This window comes from Enhydra lutris, unplaced genomic scaffold, assembly GCF_002288905.1.
Source record: "Enhydra lutris kenyoni isolate GAN:26980312 unplaced genomic scaffold, ASM228890v2 scaffoldscaffold7, whole genome shotgun sequence".
Lineage (NCBI taxonomy): Eukaryota > Metazoa > Chordata > Mammalia > Carnivora > Mustelidae > Enhydra > Enhydra lutris.
In genome coordinates, this window is record NW_019154091.1 from 38,853,890 (window position 1) to 38,879,207 (window position 25,318).

At 39.5% G+C, this 25,318-nt stretch overlaps 1 protein-coding gene across 3 annotated transcripts in view; it reads left to right on the forward strand.

Moving 5' to 3' along the window:
• Nucleotides 1-25,318, forward strand: part of LOC111142172 (BLOC-1 related complex subunit 5) — a 94,804-nt gene that overhangs the window by 56,674 nt on the left and 12,812 nt on the right. For all 3 annotated transcript variants that reach the window (XM_022495176.1, XM_022495175.1, XM_022495177.1), the window contains one exon: nucleotides 11,909-12,066. In XM_022495176.1, the coding sequence (XP_022350884.1) occupies nucleotides 11,909-12,066 (158 nt within the window). The remainder of the gene's footprint in view (nucleotides 1-11,908; nucleotides 12,067-25,318) is intronic.

Sequence of the window (25,318 nt, forward strand, 5' to 3'; positions counted from 1 at the left end):
AGCAGGCTCCCTGCTGAGCAGAGAGCCCGATGCGGGACTCGATCCCAGGACCCTGAGATCATGACCTGAGCTGAAGGCAGCGGCTTAACCCACTGAGCCACTCAGGCGCCCTGTGTATCACTGTTTTAAAGCTAAAGAAGAATTAGGAAACTGAGGGTAATGAGCCTGTTCTCTTACACAGTAAGGAAGACATAGTTTAGAAATTTTACATGAAAAGCTAATCCTAAATATGTGGAAGAATAGAGTATTAGGACTGTTAGAACAGCTCTAATTTTTTAATAGCTCGGGAAAATAAAACAGACAAAGGTGAAGTAGAATAAAATGTTACTTGTTGAATCTAGATGGGGAAAAATTTATATATATATATATATTTCTTTTTACATGTTTGAAATTTTATATAATAAAAACTTAAAAAAAAATCTTGACCGTGGAGAACATTTATAAAACTATACAAAAATAACTTCAAGATGATGTATGGTTTATTCTCTATTACTTAAGGGCTTAGGTTCTTTTTTTTTTTACACTATTTTTTTTAAAAGATTTTATTTTTATTTACTTATTTGACAGAGAGAGAGAGAGAGAATACACAAGCAGGGGAAACAGAAAGGGCGTGAGAAGCAGACTCCCTGCTGAGCAGGGAGCCTGATGTGGGACTCAATCCCAGGACCCTGGGATCATGACCCGAGCTGAAGGCAGACGCTTAACCATCTGAGCCACCCAGGCGCCCAGGGTTTAGGTTCTTATTAGAGTTGGCAAGTAAGAATTAAAACATAGGTGTAACCCTAGAGGCTCTCAGAGGCCAGGCAGCTAATGTGAATGAGGGCAGCGGGCTGGTCATAAGGCAGTAGGAAATGGTGGGGATTGAGAGAACAGGAGAGTATTTACCTCACTGAAAACATCCACAGTCTTTTTAAAAACCTTTAATGTGTATTCAGAATAAAAACAGTTTGAAGGGCTGGCAGTCTGTGGTCTCCTACAAATGATGACATTTACCATCTCTAAATATACCCAGTTTTCTGTTCTCCCTCCTACTTCTATCAGTAGATAGTAGGAGTGGTTTCGTCATCAAAATGAAGGAAATGGGTTCCTTGACACTTGAAAGTGACAGGAAATCTTTACTTACTGCCTCCGGAATTGGCCTCTGTTGCCACAGCTTTGTAGCTTCAGGAGTAGAAAAGTGGCTTGTCATCATTTTTTCCCCTCCTGTCTTGCTCCTCCTGAGATCTGGAGCAAGATTTGTGGTTAATTTTCAGAGACTCCTGTGAGCTGAAAAAAAGCACATTGTGATAATAGACTCATCTACCTGGGGTGGTTTCTGGATGATTGGGAGGGGTACAATTGTAATTTATGAGGGTGATTTAAAGTATAATTTCTTTGTCTTTGAAGTTGGCTGCAACCCAATTTGAACCATGTTAGTGTGCCTTCTAGACTCAGCAGCTTTTTAAAAATCTCTTTTCCCATTTTTTTCTTTTTTAAAGAGGAAGGGTAAAGGTTTTGTTTTATGAGCTACAGTGGGTTGTGGCTGCTCTGCTTCAGCCTTCTGGAAGCTTGGCCTGGCTCTGACTTTTCCGTTCTTGTATGTAAGCTCCCAGTGGTCTCAAGCACTGGGAATCTTCCTCATTCTCTTTACAAGAGCAGATTCAGATTGAGACCGGGTCTCTTTCTTAAGTATATGTGGAGAACACAGAGCAGGTACCCTGAGAAAGCTTTTTGGTCCCTGACTCTTCCTCAGCTCACTCTTTGCTTGGAATCTCAACAGTAGAATGCATCTTCCTAACCTAAACTGAGAACACTTTACATACCAGGTGCTGTATGGTAGAGGTAAAAAGATAGGTAAAATATGGTCTCCACCTTCTACCAGTTTACAGTTTTGTTATGAGGCTTTTAATTGCCTTGAAGTTACTGCTTTAAGGTATATTCAGCCATATAAACCTTGGTGAAAATGGAAGATAAGGAACTGGTTTTGGCTTATGTAGTTGGGGATACTTGAGACAAGGAAAGAGGAGAGAACTGCCCTGTAAGTAAGATGTTACTTACAGATGATGAGAAAGCCCTTGGTCACCTTTTGTTAAAATGAGTTTATTTACTTAAAAGTTTTTGGAAGGAAAATACATTTTTTACACATGGTAGTTTACTCAATACAGTATCCTATACACCTTCTTTTATTAATATCTTGTTTTTAAAAAAATTATTTATTTGACAGAGAGAGATCACAAGTAGGCAGAGAGGCAGGCAGAGAGAGAGAGGGGAAGCAGGCTCCCTGCTGAGCAGAGAGCCCAATGCGGGGCTTGATCCCAGGACCCTGAGATCATCACCTGAGCTGAAGGCAGAGGCTTAACCCACTGAGCCACCCAGGTGCCCCAATATCTTGTTTTGTTTTGTTTTTTAAAGCCCTGGTTAACATTTAATGAACCTCCCTCCCTGTGGCTTTAAGCTACCAGGACACAGCACCCTCCCCCCCCATATTCTCTTTAGCAATCCTGCTAGAGACTTCATCCTTCACATTGACATGCTGCTTTGAGAGCTTTCCCTTCCCAGAACTTTGTAGAAGCCTGAATCGCACCACATCGGTGATAGGAGCAGCTCCAGGCTTGTTTTTGGCCACTTTACTCATGTCTGCTCACTGACCAAGGTCCACAATTCATCAAGGTTGACAGTTGGGCAGAAGCTCTCATTCCTAAGTGGTAAGACCTCATACCAAGTTTCCTAAAGTAACCTGAGTGATGTCTGTTTACCCCAGCCTTCTGGGTGCTTCCGCTGTTTGCCCATGTGGCCATGGCCGTGGATCACATGATCCCCAACTTTTCGGGTCTTCCTCAGTCTGGATGGCAGCCTAGGCTGCCAAAGGAGGTATTACCTAATATCATATGGAGACTTTTCTGTGTGAAAATATACAGAGCTCCTTTGTTGTTTTCTGTGGTCATATATTTGTGGATATACCTTGGTTTAATTAACAAGCTCCCTATTGATGGACACTGAGTGTTTGCTCATCTTTTACTATGACAGTCACCACTGTAACAAATAATTTGGTGTATATCTTATACAAAATTTAGCATGTGTGCTAATTTTTGTGTAAATTCCTAGTACTGAAATTGCTGCATCAAGGGCTTTAAAGATCTGTAATTTTGATATCCATATCAAATTGCCATCAATGGGGGTGTTCATGACTTACACGCCAATCAGCAATGCCTGTTTCTTCATAGTTCCACCCACAGAGATTTTAATCATACTTCTGGTTTTTACCAATGTGAAAGGTGAAAAATGGCCTTGCAGTGAAGTTTTGATTTCTCTTATGCTTATGATGAATAAGGTTGTACATCTTTTCTTATAGCTGAGGCATTGATAGTTCCTTTTCTGTGAAATGACTATTCACATCCTTTGCCCATCTTTCTTTTGCTGATTTATAACTTGCCAGTTTCTAGGAGTTCTTTATATTAGTTTATTATTATATATTAGTTTATTATATAATATATTATTATACATTATATATAATTATATGCATTATATATTATATATTAGTTTATTATTATATATTAGCATATAGTTTGCTCTATGTGATATGAGTTGCAGACATTTTTCCCAGGGGTGTTCTTTTTTTTTTTTTTTTTTAAACGTACAGTGTTTTTTGCCATGAGGAATCTTGATTTTTATACTGTTGAATTTATCAGTGTTTCCATTTGGCCCTTGCATTATCCTGGCCCAATATTGATAGCACAAAATCATTAATTCTTCTTTCCATGGCCTCTTCTCACTCTGTTCCTACTTCTGGGATTGATGACAAAAAGTTTTTGGTAACTTCTTCTTCAAGTCTGTTCTTGGTACTGTATCTTTGTCAGTTTTCGTCCCTGGTAATTAGTCCTTGATAATTTTGTTCAGAGATTTTAGTCGTCTAAAAAGTTTCCCATTTTCTTGATTTCAGGCACTCCAGAAAACTGTTCAGCATTTTCTTATAAAACAAAACATATGATTAACATGCAACCCAGCAATTGCAGTCTTGGGGCATTTATCCCAGAGAAATGAAAATTTGTTTATACAAAGACCTGTGCACCACTATTCATAGCAGCTCTGTTTTTAATGGCCCCCAAACTGGAAACTACCCAAATGTTCTTCAATAGGTGGATGGTTAAACAAACTCTGGTACATACATACCATGGAATACTGCTCAGAAATAAGAAGGAACAAACTACTGAAACATACAACTTCGATGAATCTCTCGTGTATTATGTTGGGTGAAAAAAGTCAGTCCCCAAAGGCTACATATTATATTAACCCATTTATAAAGCATTTTTTAAATGACAGAATTTTAAAAATGGTGAACAGATTAGTGGTTGCCAGGGATTAGGGATGGGGAGGGAAATGAGAGAGAGGTGGATGTGGTTCTAAAAAGCAACACAAATCTTTGGTGGTGGAACAGCTCAGGGTCTGACTGCGGTGGTGCATACATGAACATACACATGTGAAAAAATTATATAGAACTAAATCTAGTAGACATCCTCATCTGGGCGGAATACATTCCAAGACCCCCAGTGGATGCCTGCAACTGAACAGTACTGAACCTTATATACACTAGGTTTTTTCCTGTAGGTACATACCTGTTATAATGTTTAACCAATAAATTAGGAACAGTAAGATTAATAAAACTAATAATAAAACAGAACAGCTATAACACTATACAGTAATAAAAGTTATGTGAATATGTGCTCTCTCTGTCTCAAAATGCCTTACTGTCCTGTACTCACCCTTCTTGTGATGACACGAGATGATAAAATGCTTACGTGATGAGATGAAGTGAGGCGAATCATATAGGCATTGTTACATACTGTTAGGCTACTATTGACCTTTTGACAATGTGTCAAGAGTATCATCTGCTTCTGGACTGCAGTTGACCACTACTGTACATAGGCGTGTGTGCTCATGAATGCACACACATACACACACACACACACACACACACACACACACACTAGTGCAAGTAAAATGAGCACATCTGAATAAGATCAGTGGATTGTATCACTGCCAATATCCTGGTTGTGATGTTGTATTGTAGGTTTGCAAGATGTTGCCTTTTGGGGAAGTTGAGTAAAGGTATACACAAGATCCTATATAGGAGCTCAATAAAAGTTTCAATTAAAAAATAAATCCCCGTTTCTGCAAATAGCTTCATCAAAAGCTCCTGTGTGGAGGCAGGTTCAGCTGGAGAAACTGGTGCTGTGCTGTGCTAGGATCAGCAGTTAGAGCTGCTGAGGGAGCTAGTACTGGCAGTGGAATGAGGGGGAACAGAGCAGTGCCTCAAGTTCAACCCAGCACCGTGAGGTGAGATGAAGATCTGAGAACACTGACTGGCATTTCCAAGGACTCTCTGGGATAGCACAACTGGGTAGCCCATCATACAGCCTGTTGAAGTATGGGTTGGGGTGTGGGGAGAAGACTGGTTTAAGTTCTAGTACCTCAGAAATCAGTGAAGGTTTGACATCAGTGATAAGAGGCAGGAATGAGGAGGGAAGATGAGCTTTGATGTGAGTGGGTCTATCCTGATCATGCCCAGCATGTGCCCCATTGCCATATTTATTTTGGCATACCTTATGCTCTATCATTGGCTCTGGTACGAAACAGAGTGTGGTTCTCAAAGTGTGGTGGGGCTATCTCTGAAATCCTCAGGATCCTGCTAGGGATTCCCTGAGGACAAAATTATTTTCACAATAATATGAAGACATTTGCCAGTTACTCTCATGCTCTTAGAAATGTACGATGGAGTTTTCCGGAAGCTACATGTTGTAAAAGCAACATAATGCAGAAGCAGATATGAAAGTCCACCTGTTTTCTATTAAGCCAGACATTGAAAAAACTTATAAAATTTAAGCCAGTGCCACTCTTCTCACTTTTTTGTTTTGGAAACTATAGTTACTTCTTTTAAATATGTTATTTATGTTAAAATGTAATGAGATTATTATTGTTATTTTAAAATAATTTAATAAATATCCCAGAATTTTCTCAGTTTTAATTTTTAATAGATGAATATTGTTATAAACCACATAAACAAAAGCTTTTCGGGGTCCTCAGTAATTTTTGAAAAGGTAAAGGACTCCTAATACCAAAAAGTTTGTGAACCTTTGGTTTGGCAGAAAGTGCCTGACCAAAAGTTGATATGCTTGAGTTTTAGTCAAGACTTTGCTGTGTGACTATGGACAAGTCATTTAGCGTTTTTAATTTCTTTCTTTCTTTCTTTTTAATTGAGTTTTTCTTACATAAATGCTAATAATTACCCTGAACTACCTGCTACACCTTAAAGAAAAATAAGGTAAGTTTATATGAAAGGCTTTGAAAATAAAATGTCCTATAACATGTAAGGAATTTAATAGTTATGCAACAAAACTGATGTTGAAAGAAAGCATAAAGAACAGGAGTTTCTGGTGTGTACACTGACATTCTATTCACTTTAACTTTTTTCATTTTTGCATCTCCTCCTAACAGGTTCCTTTATATTTTATTTCTGTTTCTCAGTTTTTCAAACAACCATTTAAAAAAGTTTATTAAGTATAGTTGACATACAATGTATTAGTTTCAGATGTACAACATAGTGATTCCACAATTCTATACATTACTCAAAGCTCACCAGAAGTGTAGTCAACATTTGTCACCATACATTATTACAATATTATTGACTATATTCCCTATTCTCTACTTTTGATCTCCATGACTTATTTTATAACTGGAAATGTGTACTTCTCAATCCCCTTCATCTATTTCACCCAACCCCCCACCCATGTCCCCTCTGGCAGCCACCAGTTCTCTGTATTTAAGAGATAGCATATGTAAGTGAAATCATATGTTGTCTTCCTCTGTCTGAATTACATCACTTACTGTTATACCCTATAGATCCATCCGTGTTATCACAAATGGCAAGATTTCATTCTTTTTTAGGACAAATATTCCTCTGTGTGTGTGTGTGTGTGTGTGTGTGTGTGTCTTTGTGTCTTCTAGATCTGCATATATTCTTTATCCATTCATCTATTGATGGCCATGTAGGCTGCCTCTATAATTTGGCTATTATGAATGATGCTATGATAAACATAAGGGTACATATATCTTTTCAAATTAGTGTGTTCATTTTCTTTGGGTAAATTTTCAGTAGTGGAATTACTGGGTCATATGGTATTTCTGTTTTTAATTTTTTGAGGAACCTCCAAACTGTTTTATGCAATGGTTTCACCTATTTACATTCCCACCACGATGCTGAGGGTTCCCTTTTCTCCACATCCTTGCCAACACTTGATGTTTCTTGTCTTTTTAATACTAGTCATTCTGACTATTGCAAGGGGATTATCTCATTGTGGTTTTGATTTGCATTTCTCTGATGATTAATGATGTTGAGCATCTTTTCCATGTGTCATGAGCCATCCGTATGTCTTTGGGAAAATATCTGTTCAGGTCCTCTACCCATTTTTAAATCTGATTGATTGGGTTTTTCTGGTGTTGTCTAAGTTCTTTATGGATTTGGGGTCTTTATGTATTTTGGGTATTAGCCCCTTCTCAGCTATATCTTTGGTAAATATCTTCTCCCATTCACTCGGTTGCCTTTTTGTTTTGTTGATGGTTTTTGTTTTTTGCTGTGTAAAAGCTTTTTAATTTTCATATAGTCTCAGTAGTTTATTTTTGCTTTTGTTTCCCTTGCCCAAGGAGAAATATCCATAAATATGTTGTAAGGCTGAAGTCCAAGAGATACCTATGTTTTCTTTTATGGTTTCAGGTTGCATGCTTAGGTCTTGAATTCATTTTGAGTTTACTTTTGTGTATGGTGTTAAGACAGTGGTCCAGCTTCATCCTTTTGCATGTAACTGTCCAGTTTTCCCAGCACCATTTATTGAAAAGACTGTCTTTTCCCCATTGTACATTCTTGGCTCCTTTATTGTAGAATAATTGACCATTTAAGTGTGTCCTGTTCCATTGGTCTGTTTTTGTGCCAGTACCATACCATTTTGATTATTATAGCTTTGTATTATATCTTGAAGTGTGGTGTTATGATTTGTTCTTCTTTTCCAAGATTGCTTTGGCTATTCCAGGTTTTTTGTGGTTCCTGTATAATTTTAGGATTATTTGTTCCAGTTCCATGAAAAATGCTATTGGTATTTTAAAAGTTATTTTTATTAACATATAATGTATTATTTGCCCCAGGGGTACTGGTCTGTGAATCATCAGGCTTAGACATTTCACAGCACTCACCATAGCACATACCCTCCCCAATGTCCATAACCCAACCACCTTCTCCCTACCCCACCACCGCCCAGCAACCCTCAGTTTGTTTTGTGAGATTGAGTCTCTTATGGTTTGTCTCATCTAATCCCATCTTGTTTCATTTTTCCCTTCTGTACCCCCCAAACTTCCCACCCTGGCTCTCAAATTCCTCAGCTATTGGTATTTTTATAGGGATTGCACTGAATCTGTGGATTGCTTTGGGAAGTATGGACATTTTAATGAAACTAATCCATGCACATGGTATATTTTTCCATTAGTTCCATATTCATTTTATTTCATCAGTATCTTATAGTTTCCAGAGTTTAGGTCTTTCACCTCCTTGTTTAAATTTATACCTAGATATTTTATTCTTTTGGGTGCAAATTTTTTTTAAAGATTTTATTTATTTATTTATTTATATTAGCGAGAGATTGAGAGCACGAGCAGGGGGAGGGGCAGAGAGAGAGGGAAGCAGACTCCCCTGCTGAACTGGGAGCCTGATGTGGGGCTTGATCCCAGGAACCTGGGATCATGACCTGAGCTGAAGGCAGACAGTTAACTGACTGAGCCACCCAGGCACCCCTTAGGTGCAATTTTAAATGGGATTTTTAAAATTTCTGTTCCTGCTACTTTATTTATAGTATATAGAAGTACAATAGGTTTACGTATATTAGTTTTTATATCCTGAAGATTTATTGGATTCATTTATTAGTGCTTTAAAATTTTATTTATTTATTTGAGAGAGCAAGTATGAGCAGGGAGAAGGGTAGAGGGAGAGGGAGAAGCAGGCTCCCTGCTCCCTCCCTGACATGGGGCTCAATCCCAGGACCCTGAGATCATGACTGAACTGAGGGCAGACACTTAACTGAGCCACCCAAGCGCCCCTCATTTATTAATTCTAAGGTTTTTGGTGGAGTGTTTAGGGTTTCCTATATATAGCATCACGTCTTCTGCAAATAATGACAGTTTTACTTCTTTCTTACCAATTTAGATGCTTTTCTTTCCCTTGTCGGATTGCTGAAGCTAGGAATTTTAGTACTATGTTTAATAAAAGTGGTGAGAGTGGACATTCTTGTCTTGTTTCTGAATTGAGAGGAAAAGCGTTCAGTTTTTTACCATTGAGTGTGATGTGAGCTGTGTTTCATACTTTATTATGTTGAGGTATGTTGCTATAAACGCACTTTATTGAGAGTTTTTAATCATCAACAGATACTGTATTTGTCAAATACTGTTTCTGAATCTGTTGAGATGATCGTATGGTTTCTCTTTTCTTTTGTTGATATGATGTATAACATTCACTGATTTCTGAATATTGAACCACCCTTGCATGTGTGGAATAAATCTCACTTGATTGTGGTGAATGATCTTTTAATGTATTGTTGAATTCGGTTTGCTCATATTTTGTTGAGGATTTTTGCATCTGTGTTCATCAGGGTTATTGGCCTTTGTTTTTGTTTTTGTTTTTGTTTTATACTGTCTTTGGTTTTGGTAATGGTAATGCTGGCATGGAAGAATGAATTTATAAGTTTTCCTTCCTCTTCTGTTTTTTGAAATAGTTTGAGAAGAATAGGCTTTCACTCTTTTTAAAATGCTTGATATAATTTATCTGTGAAGCCATCTGGTCCTGGACTTTGGCTGAAAGGAGTTTGTTATTGTTGTTGTTGCTTTTATTAATGATTCAATTTTATAACTAGTAATTGGTTTGTTCAAATTTTCTATTCTTCCTTACTCAGTTTTGGAAGATTGTATGTTTCTAGGAATTTATCCATTTCTTCTAGGTTGTCCAATTTGTTGGCATATAAGTTTTCATAGTAGTCTCTTATAATTCTTTGTATTCTGTGATGTCAGTTATTATTTCTTCTCCTCCATTTCTGATTTTGAGTCTTCTCTCTCTCTCTCTTTTTTTTTTTTTCTTGAGTAGTCTGGCCAGAAGTTTATCAATTTTGTTTATCTTTTTAAAGAACCAGCTCTTGACTTCATTGATCTTTTCTTGTTTTTTAGTCTCAATTTATTTCCACTCTCATCTTTATTATTTGCTTCCTTTTACTAACTTTGGGCTTTGTCATTCTCTTTTTTTTCTAGTTTCTTAAGTGTCAGGTTAGATTGTTTATTTGAGATTTGTCTCGCTTTTTGAAGTAGGCTTGTATCACTATAAACTTCCGTCTTAGAACTGCTTTTGCTGTGTCACAAAGATTTTGGACCATTTCATTTCATTTGTCTCCATGTATTTTTTTATTTCCTCTTTGATTGATTTATTGACTCATTGGCTATTTAGTGGCATGTTGTTTAGCCTCCATGTGTTTGTATTTTTTCTAGTTCTTTTTTTTTTAATAGTTTTTGGGTTTTTTTTTTAAGATTTTATTCATTTGTCAGAGACAGAATGCACAAGCAGGGGGAGCAGCAGGCAGAGGGAAAAGCAGGTTCCCTGCTGAGCAAGGAGCCCGATTCAGGACTTGATCCCAGGACCCTAGGATCATGACTTGAGCTGAAGGCAGACTCTTAACAGACCAAGCTACCAGGTGTCCCTCCATTTTTTTTTTCATATAATTGATTTCAAGTTTCATAGCATTGTGGTTGGAAAAGATGCTTGATATGATTTCAGTCTTCTTAGATTTATTAAGACTTGTCTTGCAGCCTAATGTGTGGTGTGTCCTGGAGAGTGTTTCATATACACCTAAAAAGAATGTGTGTTCTGGGGCGCCTGGGTGGCTCAATCGGTTAAGCGTCTCCCCTCAGCTCAAGTCATGATCCCAGGATCCTGGAATCGAGTCCTGTGTCAGGCTCTTTGCTCAGCGTGGTGTCTGCTTGTCCCTCTCCCCCTGCCCCTCCCTCCTGCTTGTGCTCTCTCTCTCTCAATAAGTAAATAAATAAATCTATGAAGAAAAAAAAAAGAATGCATATTCAGCCATCTTTGGATGGAATGTTTCTGTTAGGTCCATCTGATGTAATGTGTTGTTCAAAGCCATTGTTTCCTTATTGATTTTCTGTCTAATTTATCTAATTTTGTCTGATTTATCCATTGATGTAAGTGTGATATTAAAGTCCTCTACTGTTCAGTCTCTTCCTTTATATCTTTTAGTATTTGTTTCATGTATTTAGGTGCTCCAGTGTTGGGTGCATCAATATTTGTAATTGTTATAGCCTCTTAACGGATTGATCCCTTTATTGTTATGTAATGCCCTTCTTTGTCTCTGGCTGCAGCCTTTGTTTTAAAGTCAGATGATCATTATATTATTAAAAGATGTATTAAAACATCTTCCAAAGTTTTCATTCAAGTAGGGATTTATATTCCTGATACATTGAAATAGTTTCTAATGGTCAAGGGCTATATTCTAGAGAAACCACTTACTATGACTATACTGTGCTATGTGACTCTTTTTTTTTAATCTTCATTTCTGTGTGTCTTGAGTTTATGAAATGGGATTAATAATACCTTACTTTCTAGGGAAATTATGATTATGAAAATAATGCATATGAAACACTTTGCCTAGTGCTTGGTATATAAGAGATGCTCCCTCAGTGATGGTTTCTATGACTGTCATTAACATGTAGCAAAAGATGCAAGATTAAATTTTAGTCTCCTACCCCGTCTTCAGTGACCTTATTAAGTTACTTATAAAACAAATTTATTAATAGTAACTTCCATTTCATTTCATTTTTTATTTTCTGTTTGAAGGGCTATTGAGTGGCCAGACTTCCCCAACAAATACCAAGTTGGAGAAACTGGATTCTCAGCAGGTGTTACAGCTCTGCCTCCGATATCAGGATCATCTTCATCAGTGTGCAGAGGCCGTTGCCTTTGATCAGAATGCTTTGGTTAAACGAATCAAAGAGGTAATGTACTGTGGGAAAATAACATCACCGGCTCATTACTGTGATTTCCTCCGACTCCCAACTCCGTTTGTACTGGACAGTAGAGCCAGTGATCCAAGCTTTATGGGAAATGGTCATTTTCTGATTTAGTCTTGACATTTGTTCCCGTTGCTTTATATAGATTGTCTTTCCTAGCAGTAAAATGTAATGATAAAATGTAAAAAAATGTAATGATAAAAAGGAGTAAAATGTAATGATAAAAAGGAGCTGGACAAATCTGGAATTTGAATCTTGGTTCACCACTTATTTGCTTGGGTAAGTTAATTACGTTCTCCTGGTCTCAGTTTTCTCATCTGAAAAAGAGTAGTAACCTATCCCAAGGGTTGAACGAAGATTAAATTTCTCAGTAAGTGTTAGCTACTATTAGTATGTAAAATCCTGCCATACTAATCTGCTCTAGCTAACATTTTATCTTTGAATTGACTTTAGCTGTTTCCTGTATGTCATTTATATTTTGTTTTCCAGTAGGGTATTAGTTGTTTGAGAGCAGGAGCCTTGATATCTCCTTCAGTTACTTTTTCACAGTATGAACATATGAAATGCTCAGTGATTTTTATTGGTTGAATGGAAACATTTAGGCCTATTCAATCCACAAGGTTTTTGTGAGTGAAGGAGCAAGATAATTCCTGTGAAAGTACTTTGAAAACTAAAGTGCATGGTACAGATGTTTAGTGATTATTGAGAATAATAAGGTACTCCTGTTAAACACTGAAATATATAATTGACTGGGCTGCTGCATGGCACAGCTCTGTGAGCACTAAGGTGTAGTACAAACATTTTCCGAAGTTTTCAGGAAAGAAGAGATTGGATTGAGATTCCTGATACCTCGAAGTAGTATCACATAAAGAAAAGGTCAGGAGCTCTGTTATGGAGAAACCACTCATGTTAATGGCAACTCCTGGAGTTACTTAACAAAATAGTCCTGGTCATTGATTCAGGCTTGAGAAGAAGACAGATATGAGGAAACACACAGAGAGTTGAGAATCACTGCAAATTCATTAACAATTAGTAATAAATGTAGTAAATCCTTAAGATAATTACAGAGTTGTCACTAGGTATATTGATTTGAATTTGCCAACACCTCCAATATTTTACTACTTACCTTTCATAAAATGTATACATATATGCTTCTCTCATGGCTTAAATTCTTTTATTTGGGGGAGCATTCCAAATTGTCATTTCATATTTTCATAGTGGTTGGCATTATTGTGGTCTTTTAAATATTATAAGCTTATTTTACTGTATTATGATCTACAGAAATTTAAATCTCAAATGTGACTGTGTATCAGAATCTCTTGAGTTTTTCACTTGTTTAAAGACTGAGTTTTCCTTTCCTGCCAGTAGTTCTAGGATGTGGTCTATGAATCATTATTTTAATAAGCTTATCCAATGATACCGAATCCATTCTACATTACCTGAGATTTGGGAACCATTGGTCTAGAGCACTGTTTTCCAAAATAAATTCTACAGAACTAGTCCCATGTGAAGAAGGTCAGACTTTTTGCATATTCCGTCACTACCCTTGGAAAGTCACGATGCGTATTAATCTTATTAAAAGTTCTTAGGCCCCCCCCCCAAAAAAACTATTTGTATATTCTGAGAGTCGTGTGTAGTTTGCTTGACAAGAGGTCATGCTATGAAGGTCTGTATGAGTAAAATATTGACATATTTTTATTGAATTTTCACCTTGTATGCTCATTAGAAAATAAATATTTCAAAAACAAAACAAAACAAAAAGTTCTTAGGAATCTTACAGGAAATAAACTGGTGTTTTTCAAACTTATTTGATCCCAGAACCCTTATCCTAGGTAATTTCTTATAGAAGTAGGTTTTTAAAGAATATTCTTTGGGAACTGCTTTTGCAGACACAAGACCTTCCCATTTTTTATTATTGTGCTAGAAATTAACAATGATGTTAACTCATAGAAGATTTTAGAACAGTAAATCTATGTCATGATAGTTCTCATCTTATTTTTGAAAGGTCCTTTAGTCTATTTCTGTTGTTTTGTAGTTTAGGAAAGTGTAAGAAAGATTGAACAACTAGCTCAACGTCAAAGAGCCGAATATTTTATAGATTGTCATACTAGGTAGAGCTTCTCATTATACTTCATTTCCAAGACTCTTGAGCAGTATTTCTTGGCCCTGAATGTGTGTTAGAATCACCTGGGAATTTCTGCCTCCAGTATTTAGGATGGAAAATTTTATGCGCACACACAGTGAAGCAGACAAATATTGGGAACCTTCCCGCACTCATTGCCCAGCTGCTGACTGCAGCCATCAGTTTGTGTAAGGTCCTATTTTGTTTATGCCCCCCACTCACTCCCTGCCACCTCTCCAACTGATCTATTTTGCAGCAAATCTCAGGCATATAATTTCATTCATAAATACTTAAATATGTATCTTTCTTAAGAGAGAGCACAAGCAGCATGGGGGCGCGGGGGAGAGGGAGAGAGAGAATCTTAAGCAGGCTCCGTGTGGGGCTCAATCTCATGACAGTGAGATCATGATCTAAGCCAAATCAAGAGTTGGACACTTAGGCTTAACCAACTGAGCCACCCAGACACCCCAAAGTATGTATCTTTAAAGGTGAAGGACTCTTTAAAAAACTTTTCAAAATCTTTACTAGTTTTTTTTTTTTTTTAAGATTATTTATTTATTTGACAGACAGAGATCACAGGTAGGTAGAGAGGCAGGTAGAGAGAGGAAGGGAAGCAGGCTCCCTGCTGAGCAGAGAGCCCGATGTGGGGCTTGATCCCAGAACCCTGGGATCATGACCTGAGCCGAAGACAGAGGCTTTAACCCACTGAGCCACCCAGGTGCCCCTTTACTAGTTTTATACTTAGAGAAAAGTCATAAAAATAATTTAGAGAGTTCCTCTATACCCCTCACACAGCTTCCTCTAAAGTGAGCATTTTACAGACCCTTAGTACAATGATCAAAATTGGGAAATTAATAGCAGTTCCACACTATCAACTAAGCAGAGACCTTATTTGAATTTTACCAGTTTTTCCACTAAGAAAGCCTTTTCCAAAACCCAGCTGTAATTCTGTTGTCATACCTAAAATAATAACACCTTAATTTATCAGTATAGCCAAAGTGCTTTTAAGAAGTAGCTGATGTATAGGTCTCACTCTAAACCAGTTAGACACAAATCTTTGAAGGGCGGTGAGTATGGAAGGGAGGGAGCTAGGCCTTGGTATTTATGAAGGTGCTCTAGGTGATGCTAACATGTAACCAGGGTTGAGAACCAGTGTTCTAGAGCATTCATTTAAAACAAACTGAGTTTAAAATTGTTTGAGAAACTTTGGGGTTCCCTTTGAGTGGTCAGTAGTTACCCGGGATTGTTACAGAACAGAGAACACTACTCGCAGTGCATGGTAGCTCGGTAGTTCTCTGAAGGTGAAGGAGTGAACACTGTTTAGGGTTTTTCATTAGTGACTTGGCATCTCTGTTGGTAAGTGCTAGCAGACTCCTAAAACATACACATCCATCTGTGCTTCACTTCTAACCTCAGGGTTGAAATTAGTCACTTCCAAATGAATAAAGCAGAGGATGTAGTTTTGATATAACACCAACTCTTTAATATTATTCCAGATGTTTCCTGGAAATTTGGTTGCAAGCATGAGGAAGTAACATAATGCTGTATGTGTTGAAAAGTAAGGAACTTAATAACCTTGGAGAATATGTATTAGTGGAAGTGTAGAACCTGGATCAGCCAGAGACTCATAAAGTTACAGGCCTGCAGTCACTTTAAGTTTGGATCAAAGGGAAACATGGCTGTTACTGTTCTGATTCAGATAAAAAAATCAGGGAGTTAACTAAGCTTTCCTGTTCCTAAATTTGGATGATGCTCTTGAATGAAAAATCTGGGTTTTACAAATCCATGTGTCTGAGAGAGGAGTAGCTCGAGGTAGTCTTCCTTCCCAGAGAGCCTTGTAATTCACACTGACCACCAGTTTCCTTGGTGGCTCCTGGGGACCCCTCAGTCAGCCGACCAGCATCACTGAGCAACTGTTGCAGACCTACTCAGTGTGAGGGTTTTTAGGGGTTACAGAGAAATGTGACAGAGTGCCTGCTAGCTGAGAGCTTAGTCTAAGTGAGGGAACAAAGATACGCAGGAAAGATACGTGAAAGATACGGCACTATTAATGGAGAGTGCTCCATTGTGCTCCCTAACTGAGGTGCTGTAAGAGTTAAAGATCAGGATGTCCTGGAGCAGGTGAGGCTGAAGCTAACTCTTAAAGGGAAGTCAAAGGGCAAATGAGTGGGAGGGGGGTGGGGGCACTGCTGGCTACAGAAACACCTTGACAGTCTTAGAAGAAAATTAACTTTGAGGCTTCAGGGGACAATGAAGAAACTAAACTTGTTCAAAAAATTCTACTCTGCATTAAGAACCATAGAACAGGGGCGCCTGGGTGGCTCAGTGGGTTAAGCCTCTGCCTTTAGCTCAGGTGATGATCTCAGGGTCCTGGGATCAAGTACCGCATCGGGCTCTCTGCTCAGCAGGGAGCCTGCTTCCCTCTCTCTCTGCCTGCCTCTCTGCCTACTTGTGATCTCTCTCTGTCAAATAAATAAAACCTTAAAAAAAAAAAAAAAGAACCATAGAACATTGGAATTCAAAGGACCTTAGAGACCTTCTGGTCCAGTGCCCTCATTATTTACATGCAGAAAATGAAGCCTAGTAGAGATGGTAAGAAGGTAATCCAGGGTCGCAGAGTGAGGTAGTGGCCAAAATTATGGAATTAAAAGTGGATGAAGATCAAAGGAGGGTTTGGTGTTTTGTTTTGTTTTGTTTTGTTTTGTTTTGCAGGTGGTGTACTTGAACATGTTCACAGGTTGACAGGGAAGAGACAGAAGAGAAGAGATCGAAGATGCAGGATAGAAAGGGTCTTAGAGTAGCGTCCCTGAGGCAGCAAGAAAGGGTGGGATTTAGAACCCTAGGGCATTTGTTTTGAGAGAACAAGGAGAATTGGAAAAGTTTATAAAAAGAGGGTAACTGGCATAGATCCGCCACCCCCGAGGAGCGTGGGTATTCTCTCTGAGGAGGGGAGGTCTTTCATTGAGAGTGACCATTGGGTAGGAGTACGGTTGTGAGCACTGGGAAGCACGGAGGGCTCAGCTAAGGAAGGGATAACGTGTATGTCTTGTATGTGTGGGTGCTTCTGCATAGCAGTTCTGCATGTAAGCTCCAGAGCCTCGTTGCCTCAGTTCAAATCCTGGCACTGCTTCTGACTAGCTTTGTGACCTTGAACAAGTAACTCAGTTCTTCTGAGCCTCAGTTCTTCTGTTAAATAGAGTAAGAATGGTATCTGCCTCAGAAAGATTTTGGTAAGGGTAAATTAGTTACTCTCTGGGAATTACTTAGGACTTTGTTTCCATATGGTAAACACCATAGTGTTTGCTCTTGTTGGTAGTTTTCAATATAAATAATGGCTAAAGAGAAAAGCCTAACCCTAATGCTATGAATTGGCCTATATGTAGTTTCTTGATACCAGTAGCAGTCTGAATATTGGCTTCTTTAAGCTGTACTTTCAACAACCGAAGTGTAATAAAAAACTAAGTAGAGGCAAAACTCAATTTTTAGCCCACTCTGGTTTCTCTCAAGCCCTATATTTCTTTCATGCTACGGATATGTGATATGTGTAATTTTTTGTAGTTAATTGTTTATTCCACTTTGTGAGTAACAAGCCAGTGCCTGGGAACACGGGTCATGAGAAACATGAAACTGGATGGCAGTGAATGATTAGTCCTTGGCTTCTAGGCTACGGACACATGACTCTTGTCATTTCAGTGATTTTTTTTTTTTTTTTTCTGTGATATCACATTCTTTCTAGTTAAGGTTCAAGTTGGCAGGCAGATACTTTCAGTTTTAGGTCACATCAGCCATTGAAATTTGGGTTATCTGAAAAGTGAAAGGAACATACATCTTCCTAGTGAGGGTGCCTTCCCCAGGGGCAGGGGATTTGGGAGATGGCAGGTGGCAAATGCACAGTCCCAGGAAGACGTAGTTAAGACATTTGGAGTAACTCTTGTCACTGACCTGGATCATGTTTCTGCCTTGCTGTAGTTGCTGTCAATGGGTAAGTATGTTCCTAGATTGGAATACTTTGTGAACTAAGATGAAAGCACTAGGTTTATTTCGTTACTGTTACTGTGTGCTGGCTCAAAGGCCTTGAGACTAAATTCATGGTGTGATTCTGGTAGTCTGTGGTTTTCATTTTTAGATGTGTTGATAAGCATACTATTCTAGGTAGCATAAACCGATGCAAAGCATTGAATGGGAGGTTCAGATGAATAGGTGTAAGAAAGAGTTTTGGTTCTGAGGAAGCCGCATGATTACATGAGATTACAAAGAGACCCTCAAGTTTCTCTGATGCAGCCTTTTCATTGCACAGATAAAAAAAACAACGTCCTTGAGTTTCTTTGGGATTTGCACAAGATTTTTTTCTAGTTAAAATGCTGAGATATGATAGAAGATCACCAGCTCGCTTTCCTACATTACCATACTACTTACGTTCTACTTCTTTGGAATCTTTCATTTTTATTTTAGTTATTCCTTTTTCATGCAGTAGACACTCAGCTGGTGTTTGAAGAAGTGAGCTCCCAGGCATGGGCCAGCACATAGAGCTGGGCAGGGATTTCTTTCTGTTGGCAGTACTAGAATCTTTAAGACCTAGCTGAAGCCGTTTTCCAAGTATTTTCCCTGACTTCCTATACCATGCTTCCTCCCGTGGGGCTGGGAAAGAGATTGGTCAAAGTTAAATGAGTCCCTTACAGTGTTCCACCAAGAATCGGTATCTGAGGTGGCATTAGCATTCACTGTGAGCTCCTTCATGGGGATAACTGGCCAGGTGAGGCTGTTCTTTACACCTTGAACTGAATCTCCTTTAAATTTCAGCCTTGTTAGATTCCTGTTGCTGCTTTTAAACATACCCTCACACTGTTTTCTGTTTGCTTGACCTCAAATTATAAAATGGATTGGGAGTGTTTACTTAAAACTACAAATTTTGACAAGATCATTGAGATGTTGGGCTGCTTTTTGCTAATGTACCGGGGTATTTAAAAGGAAATTTTGTGTTGCCTTTCTATTTTACAAGTTACTTTGTTGTAAATTTCAGGTTGAGACCTTACAATATAATTATAGTTCTCCCCCATTCCTGTCCTTTGGGCAACCTTTCTTTTTGGTAAGAAATACAACTGGTCCCTCGGGTGGCAGGAAATGCAGATGGGGGATTGGGCTTACCTGATTTGTCTGGCTGTAAGGTACACCGTACAGTACTTCCTTGGGCCTGGCCCCACACTTCCTTTACACCAACACTGTCCTGCCAAAAGGCTGAAATCCTGGAAGAGGGCCCAATCTAGTTTATTACTTGCCTCTGGAAATGTAGGCTTGTATTTTTTGGCGAGGCAGGAGCAAAACCCAGTTCTTTGACTGCTCCAAGATTTAACTCCATTCTAATTCTGGATACTGACATATGAGCATGTGTGAACAGCAGCCCTATTTCCCCCCTAGTTTGCTTGCCCTAGACATGCCCCTAGACAGCTGGAGCTGCCAGCTTTTCTAGTACTAGCTGCATGAGCCAGCTACTAGAGCCCCTGTCCCTCTCCATCCCGTAGGTCATTTCCAGTCTGCCGGAGTGGGCAGTGGTAGAGGCCCCTTTAGCTGCCTGTGGAATCAAGAGTAACCAGTCTGTAAGCTAGAGGGTAAACAGCAGTAAGGGCATGTGGGCTAGAATACTGGAAGTAGGGCTGGGAAAAGCTATTCCCTGTCCTGTATCTCTTTCAGGGAAGAAAAACAAGGAATTTTAGCAAATGCAAATGTTGCTGCAGTGCTTGAAACAATGCCTGGCATGTGGTAAACATTTAGTAAATGTTTGTTAAATGAAGAACATAATACATTCTTCAGTTACTTCACCGTCTTTATCATAGTGCCTGAGAAGCTTCTTTATTCTGTTAGGGAAAATGTTTGAAGGTTGTATTAGGTAGGGTAGGCTAGATTGCAGCTATAAATAGATGAAGAAATGTGTAATGGCTCAAATGCAACAGAAATCTAGGTCTGTTTCTGGATATTAGCCGGTGACTCTCCTCCCTTGTTCAGGGATTTAGGCTCCTCCCATCTTGTGGCTCCGCCATACCTAACCAAAGACCATGTCCTGATAGCACCAGGTTGGCAGAAGAGGAAAGAGAGTGGAATAACACAGATGGGAGATTCTGTAAGTGTCACACATCATTGTGGCTGGAACTCAACCACTTGGCCGCAGCTAACTTCAAAGGAGGCTGGGAAAGATCGTCTACATGCGTGCCCGGGGCTGTATTACATTTTGAGCTATACTTTGAACGTATGTATCATCTTTCAGCTTATATTCCTAAAATGCATCTGTAGCCCAACTTTGAGATTCAGAAAGGCAAAATTTTATGATGAATTTCACTTGATGTAAGTCCTGTCAGTGAAAACCAGGTGATACTTTGAAAACACTTCAGCTTTTCACATTAAGTGAAAAATCAGAACATAGCATTATACAGTCAATATGATTTCAGCTATGTTAAGTATCTTTTTAAAAAAAGATTCAAAGGAAACATGACCGTTAGTTGTGGTTGCCTGTTAATGATGAGATGATTGGTAGTATTTGTTTTTAGCCTGCTTCATTCTATTTTCTGTACTTTTTCATATGTCTATCTTGAACATACATTTTTTTCCCCCTAACTTGGAATACCTCCACTCTTTTTTTTTCCCCCTGTGATGTATGAGTCTTATTAGGGTTCTGTCTCCCTGGGTGCAGAATTTTGACTCACTGAGATAAGAACATGCCTTTCAGAACTTTGTATGCATGTGCCTTTACATGTCTGCTTCACTTATGAACTCCTTCAGCTCTTTGCCAGGCTCTGTTTTAGGTGTTGATGATATATCACTGAACAAAATAGAATTCTTTCCTCATAGAACCTTGTATGTTTGGGGAAACAGACAATAAAGGTAAAAAAGTTTTTTTTTTTTTTTTAAAGTGTGTAAGATAAATGCTGAGAATGAAAATATAAGGCAAGAAAAGGGATTTGAAATGTCAGTGGTATGGAAATTATAGGTAGGGTGGGCCATGAACACCTTTCTAGAAAGGAACTTGTAAGACAAGATCTCCTGGCTAGTACAGAGTGAGCCAGGAGACTCTTCCTCAAGACTCTGTCTATACCTAAAGTTTATCAGATTTTTACACAATATCCAAAATTCTTGTCCTTATTAACAATCTGCTGTCATACTTATCTAGATGTTCTGAAGTGGAGACTTACTGGCTATCCTCTGTTGTTAGTTGGGAGAACACTTGCAGATCCATATTTTAAAAATATCACTAATTCTTTCAGTGATTCTAAATCTTTACTAAATTCTAAATCTATACTAAGTCTTTCAACGATTCCCAAAGGATGTTTCTAGGATGTGTTCTTAGAGCTTGAGGCAACAGTTAACTTTTCTCTGCCCATATTGATAAACTATATTTTAAAGATTTGTTTATTTATTTTTGAGAGCGAGCACAAGCACAACCAAGGGTTAGGGCCAGAGGGAGGGAGAGGGAGAGAAGCAGACTCCCCACTGAGCACAGAGCCCAACTGGGGCTCAGTCTCATGACCCTGAGATCATGACCTGAACTGAAATCAAGAATTGGATGCTTAACTGACTGAGATACCTGGTTGCCCCGACAAACTATATTTTAATATCGTAAGCCTTTAGATGCCATCCTGGCACTATCCACGGTTCATGCTACACATGACTATAGAGAGCCTACTGCTTGTCCAAGGTCACATCAAACCATTAGAAATTGCTCCCATAGAAAGTTAAAGTGACCCTGCCCCGCAGCCTAGAGCAGGTGGGATCGTGAACAGGAAGGTACTCCACAGGACCACCAGGACGATGGGAGCTATGTAAGTGAAAAGATTATTTTAGGGAGTGAAAGACCCTTATCTCAAATACAGCAATACCAGGAGGAAGTGATGCGACTCTGTAGAAGTAGGAGTGTGAGTGGCACAATATCAGGAATGATCTCTCCTAACCCTAAGGCCCATCAGCCGTCCTCTTTTCATCCTTGCCAAGACCTGGAGTCTCCCTGTGAGCACTCCCTCCTCTGCCTTTCCATCTCAGAGCAATCCCAATCGTATTTACCCACGTCCACCACATTCCCACTGCCCTCTGATCTCTACTATTGCTCTGTGTCTTTTCCTCTGTCTTCCCTCCTGCTAGAGTCCACTCCCTGTCCCCACCGAGTGGATCTGGCAATTCCATCAGTATATGCCAATGGCCTGTGAATGCAGCACTCCTGGTTTCCCTTGGTCAGAAGGGCTCTCCTGTCTCATTCCTCCCCTTGTGCTTAGGCGGTGTCTGCTAGATGAATGTGTGTATTAAGCTGAGCTGTCACCTCGGCCTTCTGCATGGGTAATGCTGTGGCCCTCACGTGTCCTGGAAGTGTTTAGGGACACGCCCCGTGGCATCTGCTGAGCTGTGCCAAATTAGTACGTTCATATTCTCACATTCTTTCTTCAGATATTGTGTAGAGAATTTTGACAGTAAAATATTTATTTCCACATCACCTGGAAGGTCTGTTCTCTACTCTGAATCAAAAAAGGGACTGTGTTCATGGACGGTTGGGGTGCATACATGGAATTAGCACATGACCCAATTTGACATTGTTTTAGTCCCCTCAGCTCAGCTTTTAAATATTGACTGTGTCACTTAGGTTTATACAGACTTACCTTTATTTCCCTTTAGTCCTGGACACTGGGAAGGGGAGTCGGGGTTAGTGACATGGCTCCCAGATTTTCTTCACCATCCACCCGCTCCATCTACCAGCACAACTTCCCCAGATTCTTTCTTGACATAGTAGTAATAGGAGTCCTAATAATGCAGATGTCACTTTTTACATGCGGACCGTGTGCTGGGTGTGGAAGGGGCATTTTATGTGCCCTGTCATCTATGTTGGACAGAAAAAGAAACTGAGGTTCAAAGACCTGAAAGTTAAACCATTCAGGGTGACCCAGCTGTGAAATGGTAGAGCTGGGACTCAAACCCAGATCTAAGATCCATGCTTTTTCTACTGTTCTACTTTCTTTCTCTTCCATTCCTTATTCTAATACCTTGACTTCCCACCTCCTCTCAATGTTCATGTGCAGTGCTCATACACTTTCCCTAACCCGGGATTCCTTTACAGTATTCATAATTTCATTATATACTTTTACATTTCAAAAGCAATCCTGACAGGGTGCAGCCACACTTAAAAAAAAAAAAAAAAAAAAAAACCCTGAAGACCCCATATTTACAAATTTAAAATGCCACTCTGCCTTCTTGAGGCTAACTTTCCACACTTTCTCCAGATCTCCCTTTTGAGAAGAAGGCCTTTTCCTGGGATCTGGGGGTACTGGTAATAGGGATGACAGGGAGAGGTATAAGCAGGGAAGCCTGAGATGAGACCTGTGCTGAGGGGCTTCATGCTTCACCCACTCCCACTCTGGGACTGCAGAAAGCGACTCTAACTAGCGTGGAAGCAGAACAGAGACTTCTGCAGGAGGCAGTGTGTCTGTGTGCCCGAACTACTATTGCATGTAGTCTACAGGGAAGGCTTTCCCAAGGGGAGGGAGAAGCGGTATTTCTGCCCTGAACTTTTATTTTTACCCTGATCTTTTTTTCTTCACTTGCTGCCTTTCAGAGACCCTCTCTAGCCCTTTTCTGAGAGATGGGGAGGGAAGGGGTAATCAGCTGGACTTTCTCCTGCTTACCGTTGGAAACTGCCTGAAGGCTTTGCGATTTCTCTCCTACCTTTCCTCCTAGGCCTAACACAGAGGGTAAGAAGGCATTCAGGGAAGTTGGTCACTTTATAAAATGACTGTTGGAACAAAGTGATGCAATTCAAATTCCTGAGGTCCTGGTATATCTTAATTCTCTTGAAGGCCCAAATAAAATGTGTTTCTTTTAGGAGACATTTAGATACATTGTTTGAAAAAAGGAAACAGGGTCACTTCAAAATGTCCATTATGTGGTAATCAATGCTGTTCAGCCTGCGTTGTAATTAATGAAAACATTGGTGACAGTCTGCCCATTGTTCCTTTCGCAACAGGAAATGACAGACTAATAAGGACCCCGGGAAGGTTTACATAATTCCAGAAGGAAGTAGAACTGTGCACAGTTTTGACTGATACGCTCCTAATTGCAAACATAGGCCACTTGAGCAGGTTCCTATTCCTAACGGACTTAGAGATGTTGGATTTGACTTTGACGTCTATTTAAAACAGATTTGGGGGTTCTTTATGGATGGAAATGGTGACTTGAAAAACTTTCAAGTTACAGTTTTCACACAGTTTAATTCACTTGACAAGGTAGAACTAACTGTGGAAAAGGAAATGTCGCTGGCCAGCCATCATTCCTTGCTGTGGTTGACAGTGAGCAGGAGATGTGGAACCCAGCCTGGCTCGGGCAGTCCCTGCTGGGTGGGCTTCCCACTAAGGACTCATTTTCATTTCAGGTTTTGATTTTGGTAGATCTTGTAGATTGAGATTTGCCAGAGAGGAGTTTCTCTTCTTGTCTGATTTATAGATCAAAGGTATGGCATGAGAGTAAATGGCAAAAGTTTACTTTTATAAGCTGTCACTGCGAACTGTTGTGTTCAGAAACAGGATTGCTTCAAAGTGTCCAATTTGTGGTAATTGGTGCCATTTAGGCCATGGTGTAATTAATGAAAACATCTTCCCATTGCGTCCATTGTGCAAGAGGGAGGCATCCGAGAGAAGATTGCCCCAGAGAGCTCCCAAATCCTCTGTGGGAATGATGATCAGGAGGAGGGTCAGAAATCCAAGAAAACACATAGTTGACCCAGAAAAGTTTTTGTGGCAGCCTCGCACACACTAACCTTCATAATCTGAATCCCCAGTAGAGGACAAGTGGTGAAGATGTGGTAGGGATAAAAGATGGAGGGTTGGTCAGAACGGGCCAAACTGGTGGCAAGGGGCACTCAACTCGATTCTTTGAAGTGGAGACGACTACTCATGAGAGGCAAAGACAAAATCAGGTGGTAACTGATGGACGAAAGTTAGAACAACTAAGCCCTAGCACCAGGACCTGAGATTAAACGAAAGATCTTAAGAAGAAAGTGCCTTCACTGTTGGGAGAATGCAAGCTGGGGCAGCCACTCTGAAAAATGGCATGGAGGTTCCTCAGAAAGTGAAAAACAGAGCTATGCTATGA